The following is a 15,820-nucleotide window of genomic DNA, read 5'->3' on the forward strand; positions in this document are numbered from 1 at the left end:
CAGAGTTAGCTCCCAGCTTACAGTCGGTGACAAACTTGGTGAACCAGAGGCCCCCAACATTTGCCTTCACTTCAGGGAAGTATATACCAAGCAGGAGGAGTCTCAACACTGAGACATGTGGAACACCACTAGTAACATGTTTCTTATTGGAAGTGGATTTCCTATTTGGACAACATGTGTCCTGTTAGTGAGTCAGTTTGCTATCCACCAGGCGAAGTATGGGGTTTATGCCTAGTGCATTAAGTTTATCTATGATTCCCGAGTGGGGGATTGTGTCGAAAGCTTTGGCCAAGTCTAGATAAGAGGTGCGTACTGTTTTACCCTGATGTGCAAGTATACTAGTTTTCCCAGTTATTTTACTTAAGAGTAGGACATATGGAAATGTCTGAAATCATTTGTTGATTTTTTTTTTTAAAATACTTTGGAAATTAGTTTATAATTGCTTTTTCCACGATACTGGCATAATATTTTTAGTTAGGTATAGATTGTAAAGGTGTTGGAGAGGCAAAATTATGTGATCTTTAGAAGGGTAGATGAGCCATGAATGCATACTATGTACTATTGCTAGGGCATTGTCTTGGGTTTAGTTCAGTTTTGCCCTGTCTTTTTTTGTTATAATTTTGAAGTAGAAAAGGCGGACTGTGAAGGAATCTGATGGATGAGTTTGTTAGTTGGTGTTAGAGAGGTGTAAGGGAGTTAGAGAATTCATTAAAGCAGTCTTTTGGTGATGGGTTCCCTGAGAATCAGGATATAGTGTGTGTTGTCTGTTAGTGGATTTTTGTAGGGAGAGTGTCTAGTCACTTGACTGATAAAGCTTCAGAATTATTTCTGGCTATTCCGGAGAGCAGTTTGGCATGATTGTGTGTAAGCCCCCTATGGCCTGCATAGATTAGCTTCTTAGAGAGAAAATTTGGTACTTGCGTTTTATCGCAACCAGATTTTCGCGGTTGCGAAACGCTCATGCCTGCAGACAAGTGCCTAAAACACTTCAAACTACTATACTCCTTACTACTGGTCAAAAAGTTTACATTACTTTCAGGAACAAATTAAGAAATCCTCTACCTGTTATGTGCACCTTACAGACGTACGCTTGAGTTATCATGGCTGGTTTCGTAGTGTCTTTTGGAATCATTCACAGAAGGAAAACGCAGAGACGGAAAGTTTGCTTTGTGTACACTTTTTATTTGTAATCAAGGTTTTAATCAGTGTGTAAAGAACCATTGCATTCTTCGTGATTTTACATTATGAGGGTGGATGATGTTGACAGCTGATTCCGTGCTCGTTTTAGAGAAAGTTGGGAGTAGTGATGTTTTTGGTGTTATTGTAGTTTTTGAGTTATTGTACTTAAGTGTGACATATGTTTGCTAGGTAAGTGAGTATCGTTTACAGTGCTGCTATTTCATATGTAATGTAAGGTAATGGTTGCATTCTGTAAGAGGAAGAAGACTGGAGGTAAGCAGGTGGTCTACACCGGACGATAACAGATGTTGACAGCAATCCAAAGATGAGAAGAGACCAGAGTTCCGTATTACTATTGTAAATGTACTTAATTACGGCAGATACTTACTGTAATGTATTTTATTGGGAGTGCTGTCTGAGCGTGCATGTCATATAGCAAGAGTTACATGGTATGTCCCTGACTAACTTGCCTTTGCTGAGGTTGTGCTCAGGAATGTGGGAATTGCGATGCAGTGTAACACTGTGCAGGTCGCAGAACAAGTGAGACATTCCCCCCAGGAGCTGAAAATTTGACCACTGTTCCTCTTCGGGCCTCATACCCAAAGTCACCCACTACTAATTAGTTGCTTAACACACCCCTTTCAAGATTAAGAAACATGTTTTCACAGAAAAGCTTCCATTTCTGCCAGTTCTGAAATCTGGTTGCCATAATACGCAAGTACCGAAAATTCTCCCTGTTTTACAGTGAAGGGGCTGTTGTTTATTGTTTCCAAGTGAATTCTCCAAGTTTGTTCAAAACTGTTAACAATTTGGTTAGCTTAAGTCCTGCATAACAATAGTATGATTGACTGTTTTGGTGTACTGGAGTGTTTGACCTATCAGATTTTGTAAGTTGACATAATTACTTTGTGGAGGTGGATAGGTGAAAACAATGTGTTGATTCCACAGACTTTGTCTAACACATGGTTACCAGTTTTGCTGATGGAATATAAGGTGGCCCATGTTGTGACTTTGAGATTAATGGAATGTACAGTACCCTGTGCCCTTTGTATGCCATTCATTTGTACTTTGCTATAGGTGACTTAGTTTTATGTTTTTTTTTTTTTTTTTGGTGTGTGTTTGTCATTGGTGATCTTTTATGCCAGTTAAAATTGTGTATTGTTCTAGTAATACTGCTGGAATTCAAATTTAAAAATACATTGGTTACTCTGATGTTGAGTTTTGTATTTTAGGAAATCCTGATATTACTGATCCTGCTGGTGTGCCTTTACCTTACCCTGCTCAATCGTGGGTGTGGCTGGTGGATTTGGAAAGAACAATTGCACTATTGATTGGCTGCTGTCTTGGTGGCATGCTTCAGGGATGTCCATTGTCACCTGAAGAACAGGACACTGCGTATTGGTTAAAAACTCCACTTTTCAACAATGGACTAGAAATGGCCATTCCACAGTTAGGTAAGTTGTGTTACATTTGTTTTTTTTAAACCTCATATGCTTAGTTCTGTGGGTGCATGCTAAATTCATAAGGTCCATTATCAAGGTCTTGACTTTTTCAGTTTGCAGGGAGCTTGACTACTCTGTCCTTATGTTGCTAATTTCTGCATCCTTCTTATGCATGTGTATATGTGAGTTTGTGAATAAAATGGATGTTTTTGAAAGAGGTTAATGACTTATTTATGACTGCAAAAGTAAACTTATTCCATAATTTTAGGCAGTGTTATGTCATGTACCTATCACTTACTTTTTTTGCTGTCAATATTTATTCATTTTGTGTGTGCACGTGTGTGTTATGGTCCCTGAGCTTATGCTAACTTTTCCAGTGTTGCATTCAAGACATAGATTTCTAAATGGAACCAGGTTAGGCACTGGCTTATAGAAGAGGCAGAGTCACCTCTAAGTAACCTAGAAGAAACCCAATATAATCACAGACCCCTGAAGTCTTTCTGAATGGTTCTTTAAGAAAAAAAATATACCTTTTCAGTTTGTTTCACATGGCGTATTTGAAGGCTACCAAATCCAACACTGTGCTCATTAATGAGTCAGAACAGCAAGTTGTAAAGTAATGCACTGATTTCCTGGGATTAATTAAACATCCTGTTACTCATAGTATGAGTTACAAAAAATGTTTTTTGAGACAAGTAGATACACATCTGTCATAGATTCAATCTTTGCCTACCATTGTCCTTAGATCTTTAATGGCTGCTTTTTGTGATTTTTTGCAATTTATCTTGCAGTCACAAATTTTCAATTTTTGCAAAGTCTCATAAATCTTCATTTTTTGACATTTATTGTGAAGTCATTTGTGCTTTACCCAATGTGTCTTTTATTTATAGATCATCTTGGAGAACTTCATCTTATAATGAAGTAATTGCTGCCCATTTTGCAGTTGTTTGCATATTTCTTTATCCAAATTGTACTTCGTAGTTTTGCATCTGGGAAGAATAGTCCAAAAAGAAGTGATCTCAATGCAGAGCATTGTTGAAATTTGTTTGGCACTATTGGTATTCCGCATCAGGATAGAAGGGCAGTTCCCCAGTGCAGTTCATGTCTGTAGGTAACCAGTGTTTCATGTTATGACGTCCCCGCTCTGGGCCAGTAATCAAGGAGCCTCACTCCTCACCACTGACAGTGGTGAGGAACTTTCACTTGGAACAAAGATAGATACACACAATATTTCCAGATGCAGCTGTCTGCACCAAGCACAGTTTCCTTTAAGAGCACACATGGAGCACACTCCTGTCCTGGGGCTGGGTTTCCCTCTCTCTCACCAGGTGCCAAATAAGACTCCACACTGACCACAACTGTAGAGTTGAGTCCTCAGCCAAGCGTTCCAAGCCAAGTCCTCCACCACCCTCTCTGTGAAACCAGTGCTGTCTGTCCCTGCTCCAAGTAGCTGACACACACACACCTGAGAAAGGCTGGCATAGATTTACCAGCTGTGCCCCCTTTGCCCAGACTATAAGGTAGATACTGCCACCAGTACACTCCAAAGCCAGCTACTCTAAGGATCTTACAAAGGGTACCCAGTTATACTGAGTAAAATTACTACTAATGCAAATGGTAGTATTTTGACCAAACACAAGGCTTGCAGGAGCGGCCACAGTGTCACCAAATAAATATAAGTACTCTCAAAGGTTAAAATATTCTCTAAAAGACCAACCACAATGAAAAGTTTAAATATATTTAATAATAATTAATAAAATAATATGAAAATACTAAATATCTGTTTACAGTAAACACCAGACTTTCAATCATAGGAAATATTAAAAATAACGCAGATGGAAATGTTCACACAGATACAGAAAAGCAATACTTAACTAATCTTGCTATATTTTCCTCCTGACACATCTAAATAATTACTGTCCCCTAGTTCACTTACTAGAGCAGTGCAAGATAAAGTGAGTGAGTTGGCTTCCTTTTTGTCAGGTTTCACAAACCGACTGCTGTGAGACTTCTGTTCCATCTAGTATTAAAACATAATTTTAGTGCTGCATTACAGAATGGCATCCCATACATCTGGTCATCTGGCTCTGGTTCCCATACTACCCGCTTTAATAAGAACTGAACCAGAATCTAGCACATATGTGCCATAATACTCACACACAGAGCTTTGCTAAGATGTATTATAGCATCTGGAAGCTATAAAACCATTTTAAAAACTTCCAGGGTAGCAGTTAGTTCACCCCTAAGGACAATGCAGTAGGATTCCTGGTCCTGGTTTTCAGACATTTTGTCTCTGGCTGCACTCTGAAGTATAAACTAGATTGTTTATGGTCTAAACCAGTTAATTTAATTTCAAACTATTTTTCAAAGTTAGCTGGACTGAGATTAACCTCTTCTCTTCCAGTATCTTCTGTTACAGCATATTCATTTAAACCGTTACAATACAATCTGACATGCAGGTGTATTTCTTTTCTGTCCAGCAGGACCCACTGTTGATACATTACACAAGCAGCTTTACAAATGCATGTTCAACTTAAGCACATGTACAAATCAGCTTGATATACAAATGATATATAATTCTTTGCAAAACTCCAGCTAGCTATGCTGGCATATGTTACACATCCACTGCTGTACTTCTCCTGGCATAGCTGGCAATACCTCACATCATCACATACCTGTTGAATGATGTGTGAATTGCATTTAATACTCTGGTGCTGCGGTAGCGTTGTCACCTCACAGTAAGACGTTGTCCTGTTCGATTCTCAGCTAGAGCGTCTTCTGTGTGGAGACGTGCGTGAATGGGCGTACCTTCGTTGAAGGTTGTGCGTCAGGGCTGGCAACTCGGCACGTAAAAAATCAAATGCCAATCATTAGCGGACCGGAGTTCTGCTGTGGCGACCCCTAACCGGGAAAAGCCGAAAGACACAACAACTACTATCATTTTTCAGGTATTCCATTATGTGGTATAGTGTTGAATGCCTTGAGAAGTTCAAAAGAAGCATTACTGATAGTCATTCATCAAGTGCTATTGTTACTACTACAAACAATGCCACAAGATTTAGGCAAAGTCTCCCCTTAAAGCTGTACTAGGTAATGTCTTATAGAAGAAAGTGCTTTTTGAGAATTCAGTATAATAAAGCTGAATTGAGTCCTCTCTGCCATTTTGGATTAACTTTATTGGGATTCTGTCCATACTTTTATATAGCATACTCATCAGGCTGATGACTCCAGAATTGTTTTCTTCTGATGTGTTACCATCACCCCCATCATGACACCATAGATCAGGGATATATCCTTGTTCTTATGTTTTGTTTATTTAAAATCCTTTTCAGCTACACACGGCACAGCAGATAAACTGTACATAACATACAGTATAGCAAAGTATAAAATTCAAAGGCAAATCTGCCATAAATTAAATGTAAAAAATTCAGAAATGTATGATTTATTTATTTGCTTATATTTGTTAACTGGAGTAGAAAACTGATCCACATGGTCCTTTTTCAGTCTTGACCCGGGGCATGGGTTTGAGTGACATGTTGAGGGTAACGTAGTAGACAAATAGTGGGCGAGGAACTCGATCCCTGTATTACAGAATGGAGCTCATTTGCAAGCACTTAATACCCTTAATCCTCTGTACTAACTGACAGATGAAACATAACATTGAAATATTGTGCTAGCCCACTAACAGAAGGTATGAGCACAGAGATGATATGGTACCTTTTTTTTTTAATCAGTTTAGGTTTTATGGGCAGTTGAGCTTTCAAATGAACAGGAGCCCTTTGTCATAAATTAATAAATTATTGATGTTAGATGCAGTGATTTAATCCATTTTTTTGCTGATATGGGAGAAGAGAATAAGTCATTCACTTCCCGATGGCTGAAAGATGTGCTTCACAAAATTACCACTTTGAAAAAGTATGCAGCTGGGATTCTAGCACATAAATACTTGCATATTACTCATAAGTTGCCAGATGAGATGTACTTAGATAATTTAAAGGATTTTTTTAGATCTACATAGTGTGGATGGCTCTTTAGCCATCTTAGCAACAGTTTGTAACACTATGGACTCTGGTAGATAAAACAACAGATACCAGAGGACTCCAGTCACACTTTGTCATCTTGATGTCGCTTGTAGTTCTCAAAGTGTAGAGCAGTAAAAAGATGAAAGCAAGCATGCTGCTGCTGAAGGTGACTCGTATATGGCTTGATAAAACCAGAACTTTGTAGATGACTCGAGACCTTTTAGCTTATGCTTGGCTACAGGTACCCAATGTTCATATAATCATGTCAAGAAACAATTGCTAGTAGCCTGACTTGGAGTTTTGTACCTGCAGTTGAAGTCCTGAGCCTATAAGCCATCTAGCACAATGAATTAAGAGCAATTCAAACAGGGAGTAGCCAGATCCCCACAGCCAGTGAGGGAGCAATTCAAACGGAGAAGCCAGGATGCCCTCAGCCAATGGGAGAGCAATTTAAACAGGGAGAAGCCAGGATGCTGTCAGCCAATGAGGGAACCTTAGATGGAATGCGTTTTTTTACAGATTCATAGGTAAATACTAGGTTAAGGACCACAGTGGCCTTTAAAAGCCTAGGCATGCAACCTAACCCAGTTGTGTCCTTGTGTATCATGGACATTTTTAGGAGGTGTGTATGTTAGGTAGGAAATTTCTAAAGGTTATGTTGGGGGTAATATTAGTTTGGGTTAGCTGCTGTCTGCCTCTGTCTATCAGAGATGTGTGGGCCAGACCCAGGATGATTTCCCATCCATTGGTAAAGGTTACACTTAAGTAGGGTTAAGGATGGATTCTGCTTCATATGCATGAAGAGCCTGTTCCAAAGTATAAGGATCCTTTAAGATACATATCTGTCTTGCCAACATGTCATATTTATGTTGCAGACAAAATTTAAATCCTTGGATCTAGTGGTTCTAATGCATTTTGTTTTGTGGATGTGCAAAAAGTCCATCAAAGTTGGATCTGAGAGTGCCTTGTATGCCAAGCATAGATTGCCTTTCAGTAACTTGTAGGAAACTGAGTGTAGAGAAAGGGCTTTAAGGTGATTCATATAGGACAGTGCGTTTATACCCTGGATTCTCCTGGTAAAGAACCTTTGTGGGTATTCCAAGTGTTGCATATGTCTGGTCAGTTGCAGTCTGAAGGGGGCATTATACTCTATGATGGGTCTGACTAGGGCTTGTTAAAGTGGCACTATGACTTCCTTAGACCTGGATGTCATGCCCTTACTTATAAGTTGGGTGACAGAGAATGATTTTCTTGCAACATTGGCCACATGTTGGTCAAAGACCAGATTACTGTCTACATAGGTTTCTGGATCCCTGACTACGAGGTCAGCTCTTAGGGGTGTGTTGATGAAATAATTATCTTGGGTGACTGTTTTCCTAAAAGGCACTGTAATGCCTTTCTTGGCATTGAGTTTTAATCCATGACTTTGGCCCAGTCATTTGCCTGTGTTAGACCCTCTTGTAAGATGTTTTTCATGGGGAGAGAATCAGTGGTTGTTTCCAATTTGCAGTCATCTGTAAATTTGGCCAAAAGCTGTTGACTTTAGCCTTTATCACTAAGAAGTAGATATCATATAGGAGTGGTCCCATCACAGAATCCTGGGGTACCCCACTGGTGCCCAGTATCTCAGTGGACATAGTCTCACTAGTCTTGATTTCCTGGGTCCTGTCTGTGAGTCAGCTGGCAGCGAGTTATGTAGGGGTTTATGCCCAGCTAGGTGAGTTTGTCAACTATACCCAAATGGGGTGTTGTACCAAATGCCTTAGCCTGGTCCAGGTAGGTGGTATGCACTGTTTTCTCCTCATCCTTTGCCTTGGTGACATTCTCAAGCAAGTCCACCAGATTTAGTAGGCATGCCTTTCCCTTGACAAAGCTATACTGGGTTGGATCCATTGTCTGAAGTTTGCATGTGTCTTTGTGTATCATTTCTATGGTAGTTTATTCCATGTCTGTACATATTAGACTAGTCAGGATAATGGGTCTGTAGTTTCTGGAGTTGGTTGATGGTCCACCATTGTGAAGCAGGATAATAGTTGCAGTCCTCCATTCTCATGGTGCAAAGCCTACTTTGAGGCTATAGTTGAAAAGTGACTCAGATGGTCCTGATAGGTCACTTGGCATAACGGTTGCATTCCTAAGTTGGAAGCAAGAAGAGTTGACAACATCTGATACCTGGTCTTGGTCTGACATAAATCTATCGTCAGGGATGAACTTTAAATTATTATTTATTTTTTTGTTATGTGTTTGCTCCTATACTCAGAGACTACCAGGCTTTTCCCTTCCACCCTCTCAGTTTTCCTGCTTAATAAGTGTTGCATGGTTTATTTGTTCCATCTGTGGATGATGATCAAGCAGTAGAAGCAGAGATGTCATGTATTCAGGAGGACAGAGAGGTTTATACATAATCTCTAATTCTGCAGCTCATGCTCAGTTGCCTCCTCAGGTTTCAACATGCAGTAAGTGTCAGCAGGAGTATGTTGATCAGTTTTGCAAGTAACAAAAACCCTTCAGGACACCCTCCTTTGAGCAAGTGCTGCTATGGGGTTGCCCGTCTCCATTGAGGTCCAGCTATTTAAAGTGCCCCAGGCATGCACTCTGCACTCTACTCTGAGAAAATTGTAGCAAATGTTGCGTCTTCATTCCTCTGTGACATCTGAGTAACTCCTCCAGCACCTAGGCTGCTAATGAATTTATTTTATTTATTTATTTTATTTTATTTAAATTTGTTGACCGGGAGTGTCTGACTGGACGTAGGTCCATTTTCAGCGGAGGACCGGGGAGAAAAGCTCCACAGTTAAAATAAACAGACAGTAGTTACATTGGATTACATAGCGATTAACAATTTATCATAGCAATTACTTACAACATATTTACAGATGAAGAACATAGTACATCAGTAGACAACTAGAATCTTTATCTGTGAAGTACATAACAGACATTAACAAATGTTAATGTCCATGTTGAATGGATCATAGTCAGGATTTTATCCCTTTAAGCCAGTGGACTTGTTAAGAGTGACAACCTAAATGACATAGCTGTATCATGCGTTGTGGTCTGTCATCACCATAAATGATTTTGAAGGTTACGATTAAAGCAGTGATCGTCATCTTGGTGATGCTGCGTTTCAGTTGATTAGAAATTGTTCAGTTATATGAGCATTCTATTCATCTTCAAAGTGAGTTTGATGAACAAAGTGTTCTATAGCTATGAAGAGTGTTAGTGATAGCATAAAATTCTTGTCTAAGTAATGCCTCTCAAGGGAAGCGTATGCACTGGTGCGCCACAGGGTCAAGGTAGAACTATGCAGAACAATACAGTTATGAAGGAACTTTGAAGAGAATTAACAAATGACACTACCTTGTTTTGATTAGCCCAGCACATATATTTATTAGTCTAGGACCACATCTTTAAGGCCAGAGTAATATTGCAAATTGCCAAGAAGATTGCCAGGAAAAATCCAGTGATACACTGTCTCATATGCTGACAAGGGATCAAACAAAATCAAAACAGAATGACTGCATTACCTCTTGCTAGTAAGAGGCTGTTAAAAACACTAGTGAGGGCCCCAGGGCCATATTATTAGTTTGTCTCAACCAAAAGCCAGGTTAAGGTGGACCATATCTAGTTTTTCATGATGTAAGAATCTAGTTGCAAATACATAACCTTCATGATTTATTAGAGGTTTGAGACTGGGTGGTGGTTATCCAGATCATAATGATCTGATTTTTTTTTTTGTTTTTGAAAGGTTAACATCTCTTCCTCCTCTGATACAGCTGGAAGAACTTTGAAAAACAATGGAAGATATGAGAGAGAGAGAGAGATTATAGTGCAAAACTATAATCATCTTTTTCAAGCAAGATGCCACCAGTCTGATGGGGGTAGGGTTGAATTGCATTAAGTTTGTCATATTCCAGAAATTAGAGAACTGTATTTGATCATGAGCAGCATATTACTCCAGTTCCAGGAATACATATGCTCTCCTGGTCTTCAGGAAGGTGAAGCAATGCACATTTCTCCTTACAACTCCACACCAAGGGTAGCCATTGTGAAACTCTCTCATAGCAGATGAAAATATTTCTTCCAGGAGACTGATGGCTAGTAGATAGCCTTATGTCACACTATTTGAAGCCTTATTCTGAGCAGACAAAGTGTCAATTACTATCAAGCATTCATCTGGCCCTCTATAATATGCAAGGTCAGAGTTGCACTGTAGCTCATTTATCTTAGTGTGGCCCTGCCATTTATTACATGGGACAAAAATATCCACTGAGGTCATCAAGCCCAAAGGCCTCAAACTGATGTGGACCATTTGTTCTTCTGCTCTGGAAGAGCTAGCCCAAGACAATAAAGGTAATTCTGTGGTGATCTGGCAAAACTTTCTACAGTGCACCAGACCCAAATCCGAAGATATTCTTCCATATCACTGTTGCAATATTCTTTACAAATGGAAATCCCCTGCCAGGGGTAGCTCCAACATCTAGTCAGTACACCAAAGCCCTTAGAGTTATAGACGTATGTCACACACATGCTCCCCACTCAAGGTGTAGGGCATAAAGGTGTCATACGGATGTACATACCTCAGAATTCTTTGCTGTCAGTCTGAACACTGTCATTGATCATTGGTCTGACCGCTTCTTCCTCTGTGCTGGTTACCGAGCCAAGTTTCAGGTAAGTGCCCTGTTGATATCCCTTCTTACCTTTTTACAGTTTTATTTTTGTGAATTTACATGTCATTCAGAAAGGGAAAATGTCAGTGTAGGAGGCTAATTCCCCATAAAGGTCATCATGAGTAATGTCTTTTCTGTTGGGTGCTTCTGACTGTCATACACAGTGTTCTGTCTGACAAGCATTTGTCCCTAAGATCCTACGTAGTCGTCTCTCCTCCTTGTTGATATACCTGGAGAAGCAACATCTTAAATTGTTCGTACAAGGTGCTGTGGTAGAATCTTTGCTTCTTGAAGGTCAGTGCATTTCAAGAAAAAGGCCAAAAAACTCTGGTATGATTCAACTGCTGTCCAGACTCCCCTGGATGTCTCTTGACGTTAGCGAAAACCCAGAAGACTGCCTAGTTGTTGATTTGGATTCCTCTGCTGTGACCCTGTCTGAGGGTGATTTCTCATATGTTCTAAAAGGTTCTGCAAATGTCCGCTCTGGATGTTGTAGGGTAATCTTGGCCAATTATTTCTGAAGGACCGAGAGGGATACAGCAAATGTTGGTTCGGGAGGAGATTCTTACTACATTGGTTGAATGTAGGCAAGGGTCCAAACTTCCTAGGGTTTTTAAGGCAGACATTCCTCAAAAGGAAAAAAAAAAAAAAGACTAAACGTGTTTCCTCTGCTGAAGATCCCCAACATGGGGATGGCAGAATTTTACCCAGGGGAGGTTTAATACCTTAATGGCCTTAGAGCCTCCCCAAGGAGTTTCTGTGCCTGCTCCTCCCTGTTCATCTACTCTTCTTAAGAGGCCCAGAGAGCAGGAATTATCTGAAATGAATTTGGATTCTGAGGAAGAGTCTTTGGCATATTCCTCTCAAATCCCTTCTCCTTTGGATTATGCATCTGAGGAGTAAAATTTTATTAGTCCAGACTCTACTTTAGAAGAACTTTCCTTTGGGAACACTATCTCTCACATGATGGAATATTTCAAATGGGACTGATGTCCTTCATGGATGCATCTGCAGTCATAACAAGTGGGTTGTCCTGTCGTCAGGCAGCCCTGCAGTCGGCCGGATTCCAAAGTCCGGGTCCGGCTTCGGCTGATGTCGCACTCCTCCCGACGTCATCTCTGTTGGTCTTCGGGTATAAAAGCATCAGCCGACGCCATTTTCCTCAGTCTTTCTTGCCGCGTGGCGCCCGAAGCAGAAGCTGTTCGCAAGTGCCGGTCGGTCGGATCCAGAGATTACTTCTACCGAATACTACTTCGAAGACTTCTAAAGCTAAGTACCCCGTTGGGGACTCTTTCTTGCCTCAACCGATGTCAGAAAAAGTTAACAATTGTTTAACCTGTGGGAAACAAATACCTCATAAAGATTTCCACTCATACTGTCTGCCTTGTTTAGGCCCAGCCCACGACGTAGCTGCCTGTTGGGCCTGTGCTTCTTTTAACCGACGAACGCTTAGGCGTCGGTCGGAGTTTGCAGAACAGTTTTTCGGTACTGATTTTGCGTACATTATGCCGTCGGATCCTCCGACTACCCCCAAAAAACGCAAAGATAAAGACCGACACTCGCAGTCCGCGGTTTCGGCCGAAACCACGGTAAAGCAAACCGCGAGTGTCTCGGTTTCGGCCGAAACCGAGAAAACTGCTCAAAGTACAGTTGAACCTATTCTAACAACTGAGGCCCCTGCTACAACTCTTGAATCGAACTCAGAAATTTTACCCACTACGGTGGTTGACTTATCAGACACCATCCCCTTGGATGTCTCTACCCCAGCACGTGGTGCTGCTAGGCCTCCAGCTGCCATGTCCATTAAGGCCTTCGCCAGGGCTAAAGCAGCCAAGACTACTAAATCAGTGCCTGTTAAACCCCCCACATCCAGGCCCTCTTCTAGTTCTCAAATGCTTTCTTTGGCAGAAGATTTAATTTCCTTAATTAGAGGATCTCAACCTCACCCAGACAGGGCCTCTCAGCCCCCTGAGAAGAGACCTAGGGCAGAGCCCCCTGAGCCAGTTTCTACTGATGATTCTGCTGATGAATCAGACATAACTGATCAGCCTGAGGCTCCCTTCTCCAATTTTGAAGATTCGGATGCTGAAGAATCCATTCCAGCTGCTTCCCCACCAGAAGAATTCTCCTTTGGGAAACCTTGCATGCCATGCGAGAACAGTTCCAATGGCAGCAACAGGATTTTTCAGACTCCAGAAAAGACTTAGGACCTTTCTGCACCTCCCACAGCACAGGCCCTTAGCTATACCTCCTGTTCTCTCTGTGGTGGATGATGCTTTCAATGATGTTTGCTCCGCTCCAGATTCTTTACCCCAGCCCCTGCCAAACCAGACAGATTTTACAGGGTGCCAGATACTCATCACCACCTTTACAAGGCCCCACTTGCAGACCCAGAAACTATATCCCAGGGTCCCAAGGCAGTAGCAGCGACCACAGCTAAAACCCTATTCCTTCTGAAAGGGAAGCAAGGTCACTAGACAGATGGGGTAAAAGGTCTACACTTCAGCTACTCTCTCAGCTAGAGCTTTAAACTGTCAGTTTCACATGATACAATACCAAGAGTTTATGCTTGATCAGTTAACTAAAAACTAACCACTGATGAATCTCTTGATAAGAAATATGTATTAGAGATGGTAAATAACATACAACAGGTTAGCAGCCATTCCTTAAAATGTGGCTATGATGCACTGGAGGCTTCATTTAGATCAGCCATGACAGGCACAGTGATAAGAAGGCATGCATGGCTAAAGGAACAAGCTTTACGGATCATGTTAAAGCTAAGTTGCTAGATGCTCCTATGGACAAGACAAGTCTGTTTGGTACACCTGCCCAGCAGGTTATGAAGAAAATGGAAGAAAAGGCAAAATCTGTTCAAACTGTTAAAGATTTCTTGCAGGTTCAACCCCCAAGGTTTAGCAGGAACTGGCCTGCCAAAAATTGGTCCTTTCCTGACTCCACAAAATTTCAAAGGGGTAGAAATAGACGTTCCAGAGGCAGAAACCAATCCAGAGGAGGTGCCTACAGAGGACGACAGTGGCAAGGTAACAACAGAGGCACAGACACAGCCACTGCCACTACATCAGCACAACCGCAGTGACTTAATCTTAAATCCGCCTACCAGGGAACAAATAGCAGCCCCTCTAGGCGGAAAGTTAACCTTATTTTCAAAGAACTGGCACTACATAACAAAAGACAAGTGGATTTTACAAACCATAGATCAAGGTTACGGTTTCACTTCCACACTTTACCAGTCAAAGAGGAATGCCAAATCTACCTCCAAATCAAAAACAGAGGCTCTCGCCAGATAATGGAGTTAGCAAACATGAGAGCTGTGGAAAGAGTGCCAACAGCAGAACAAGGAAAGGGTTCTACTCCAGACTATTCCTAGTTCCAAGAAAGGAAAAAGTTGGAGACCAATTCTCGACCTGTCCACCTTAAATACATACATCATTGTCCCAAAATTCAAAATGCTGACCCTACAGCAACTTCTTCCCATGCTGGGCAAGGAGTCTTGGCTGGTAACTCTAGATCTCAAGGAGGCATACCTGCACGTCCCCATTCGACCAATCTGCAGAAGATACCTCAGATTTCTTGCAGGATCAGAGCACTATCAATTCTCAGCATTGCCCTTTGGCTTATCTACTGCCCAGAGTATTCACAAAATGCCTGGCATCAGTAATCGCCCATTGCAGACTACAGGAATTCAAATTTACCCATACCTGGACGACTGCCTGCTACAAGGGGACAACAAAAGCAAGCTGACAACAGATTTACAAAGGGTCATTTACTTGCTACAAGGACTGGGATACACAGTCAACTTACAAAAGTCAAGACTGATACCATCCCAAACAAGGACTTTCTTGGGCGCGGAATTGGACACAGTACAACAAATGGCATTCCTGACTACAGAAAAACAAAAAGAACTTCCTCTTTACTTCTTGGCACTAACAAAACTGAACAAGTTAACAGCAAGAAAAGTTCTACAGGCCTTGGGCTTCATGGCATCATGCATAATCTTGGTCCCATTTGCCAGACTACATATGAGGAAACTACAGTGGTACCTAAAGAATTTATGGTCCCAACACAGGCACAGTCTAGAAACAGAAATCCCACTAATTCCATGCTTAAAACAGGAGTTCCTATGGTGGGCTCAGGCATGCCAGTCAAACCCAGGCCTACCCTTTCGCAGATGTCAACCAAGCCAGACCATCACAACAGATGCTTCAGACCTAGGATGGGGGGCCCACATGCTGGACAAATGCGTGCAAGGATTGTGGGCACAGGATCAACTTCACCTGCACATCAATCTAAAAGAAATGCTGGCAGTAAAAATGGCAATCCAAAAGTTCAAACCATTTCTCAAAGAGGGCCAGTTGATGATAAGGACAGACAACACCACAGTCATGTGGTACATCAACAAACAGGGAGGCACTCATTCATACCCCCTATGCAGAATGGCCTTGGAGCTGTGGACCCTGGCACTCAGCTACAACATTCAGTTGCAGGCAAT

At 41.4% G+C, this 15,820-nt stretch overlaps 1 protein-coding gene across 5 annotated transcripts in view; it reads left to right on the plus strand.

Annotated features, from left to right (window-relative positions):
• Window positions 1-15,820, plus strand: part of HERC1 (HECT and RLD domain containing E3 ubiquitin protein ligase family member 1) — a 3,987,333-nt gene that overhangs the window by 1,018,092 nt on the left and 2,953,421 nt on the right. For all 5 annotated transcript variants that reach the window (XM_044077739.1, XM_044077741.1, XM_044077740.1 and 2 more), the window contains exon 18: window positions 2,412-2,633. In XM_044077739.1, the coding sequence (XP_043933674.1) occupies window positions 2,412-2,633 (222 nt within the window). The remainder of the gene's footprint in view (window positions 1-2,411; window positions 2,634-15,820) is intronic.

This window comes from Protopterus annectens, chromosome 7.part0, assembly GCF_019279795.1.
Source record: "Protopterus annectens isolate FY-2018-M chromosome 7.part0, PAN1.0, whole genome shotgun sequence".
Classification (NCBI taxonomy): Eukaryota; Metazoa; Chordata; order Ceratodontiformes; family Protopteridae; genus Protopterus; species Protopterus annectens.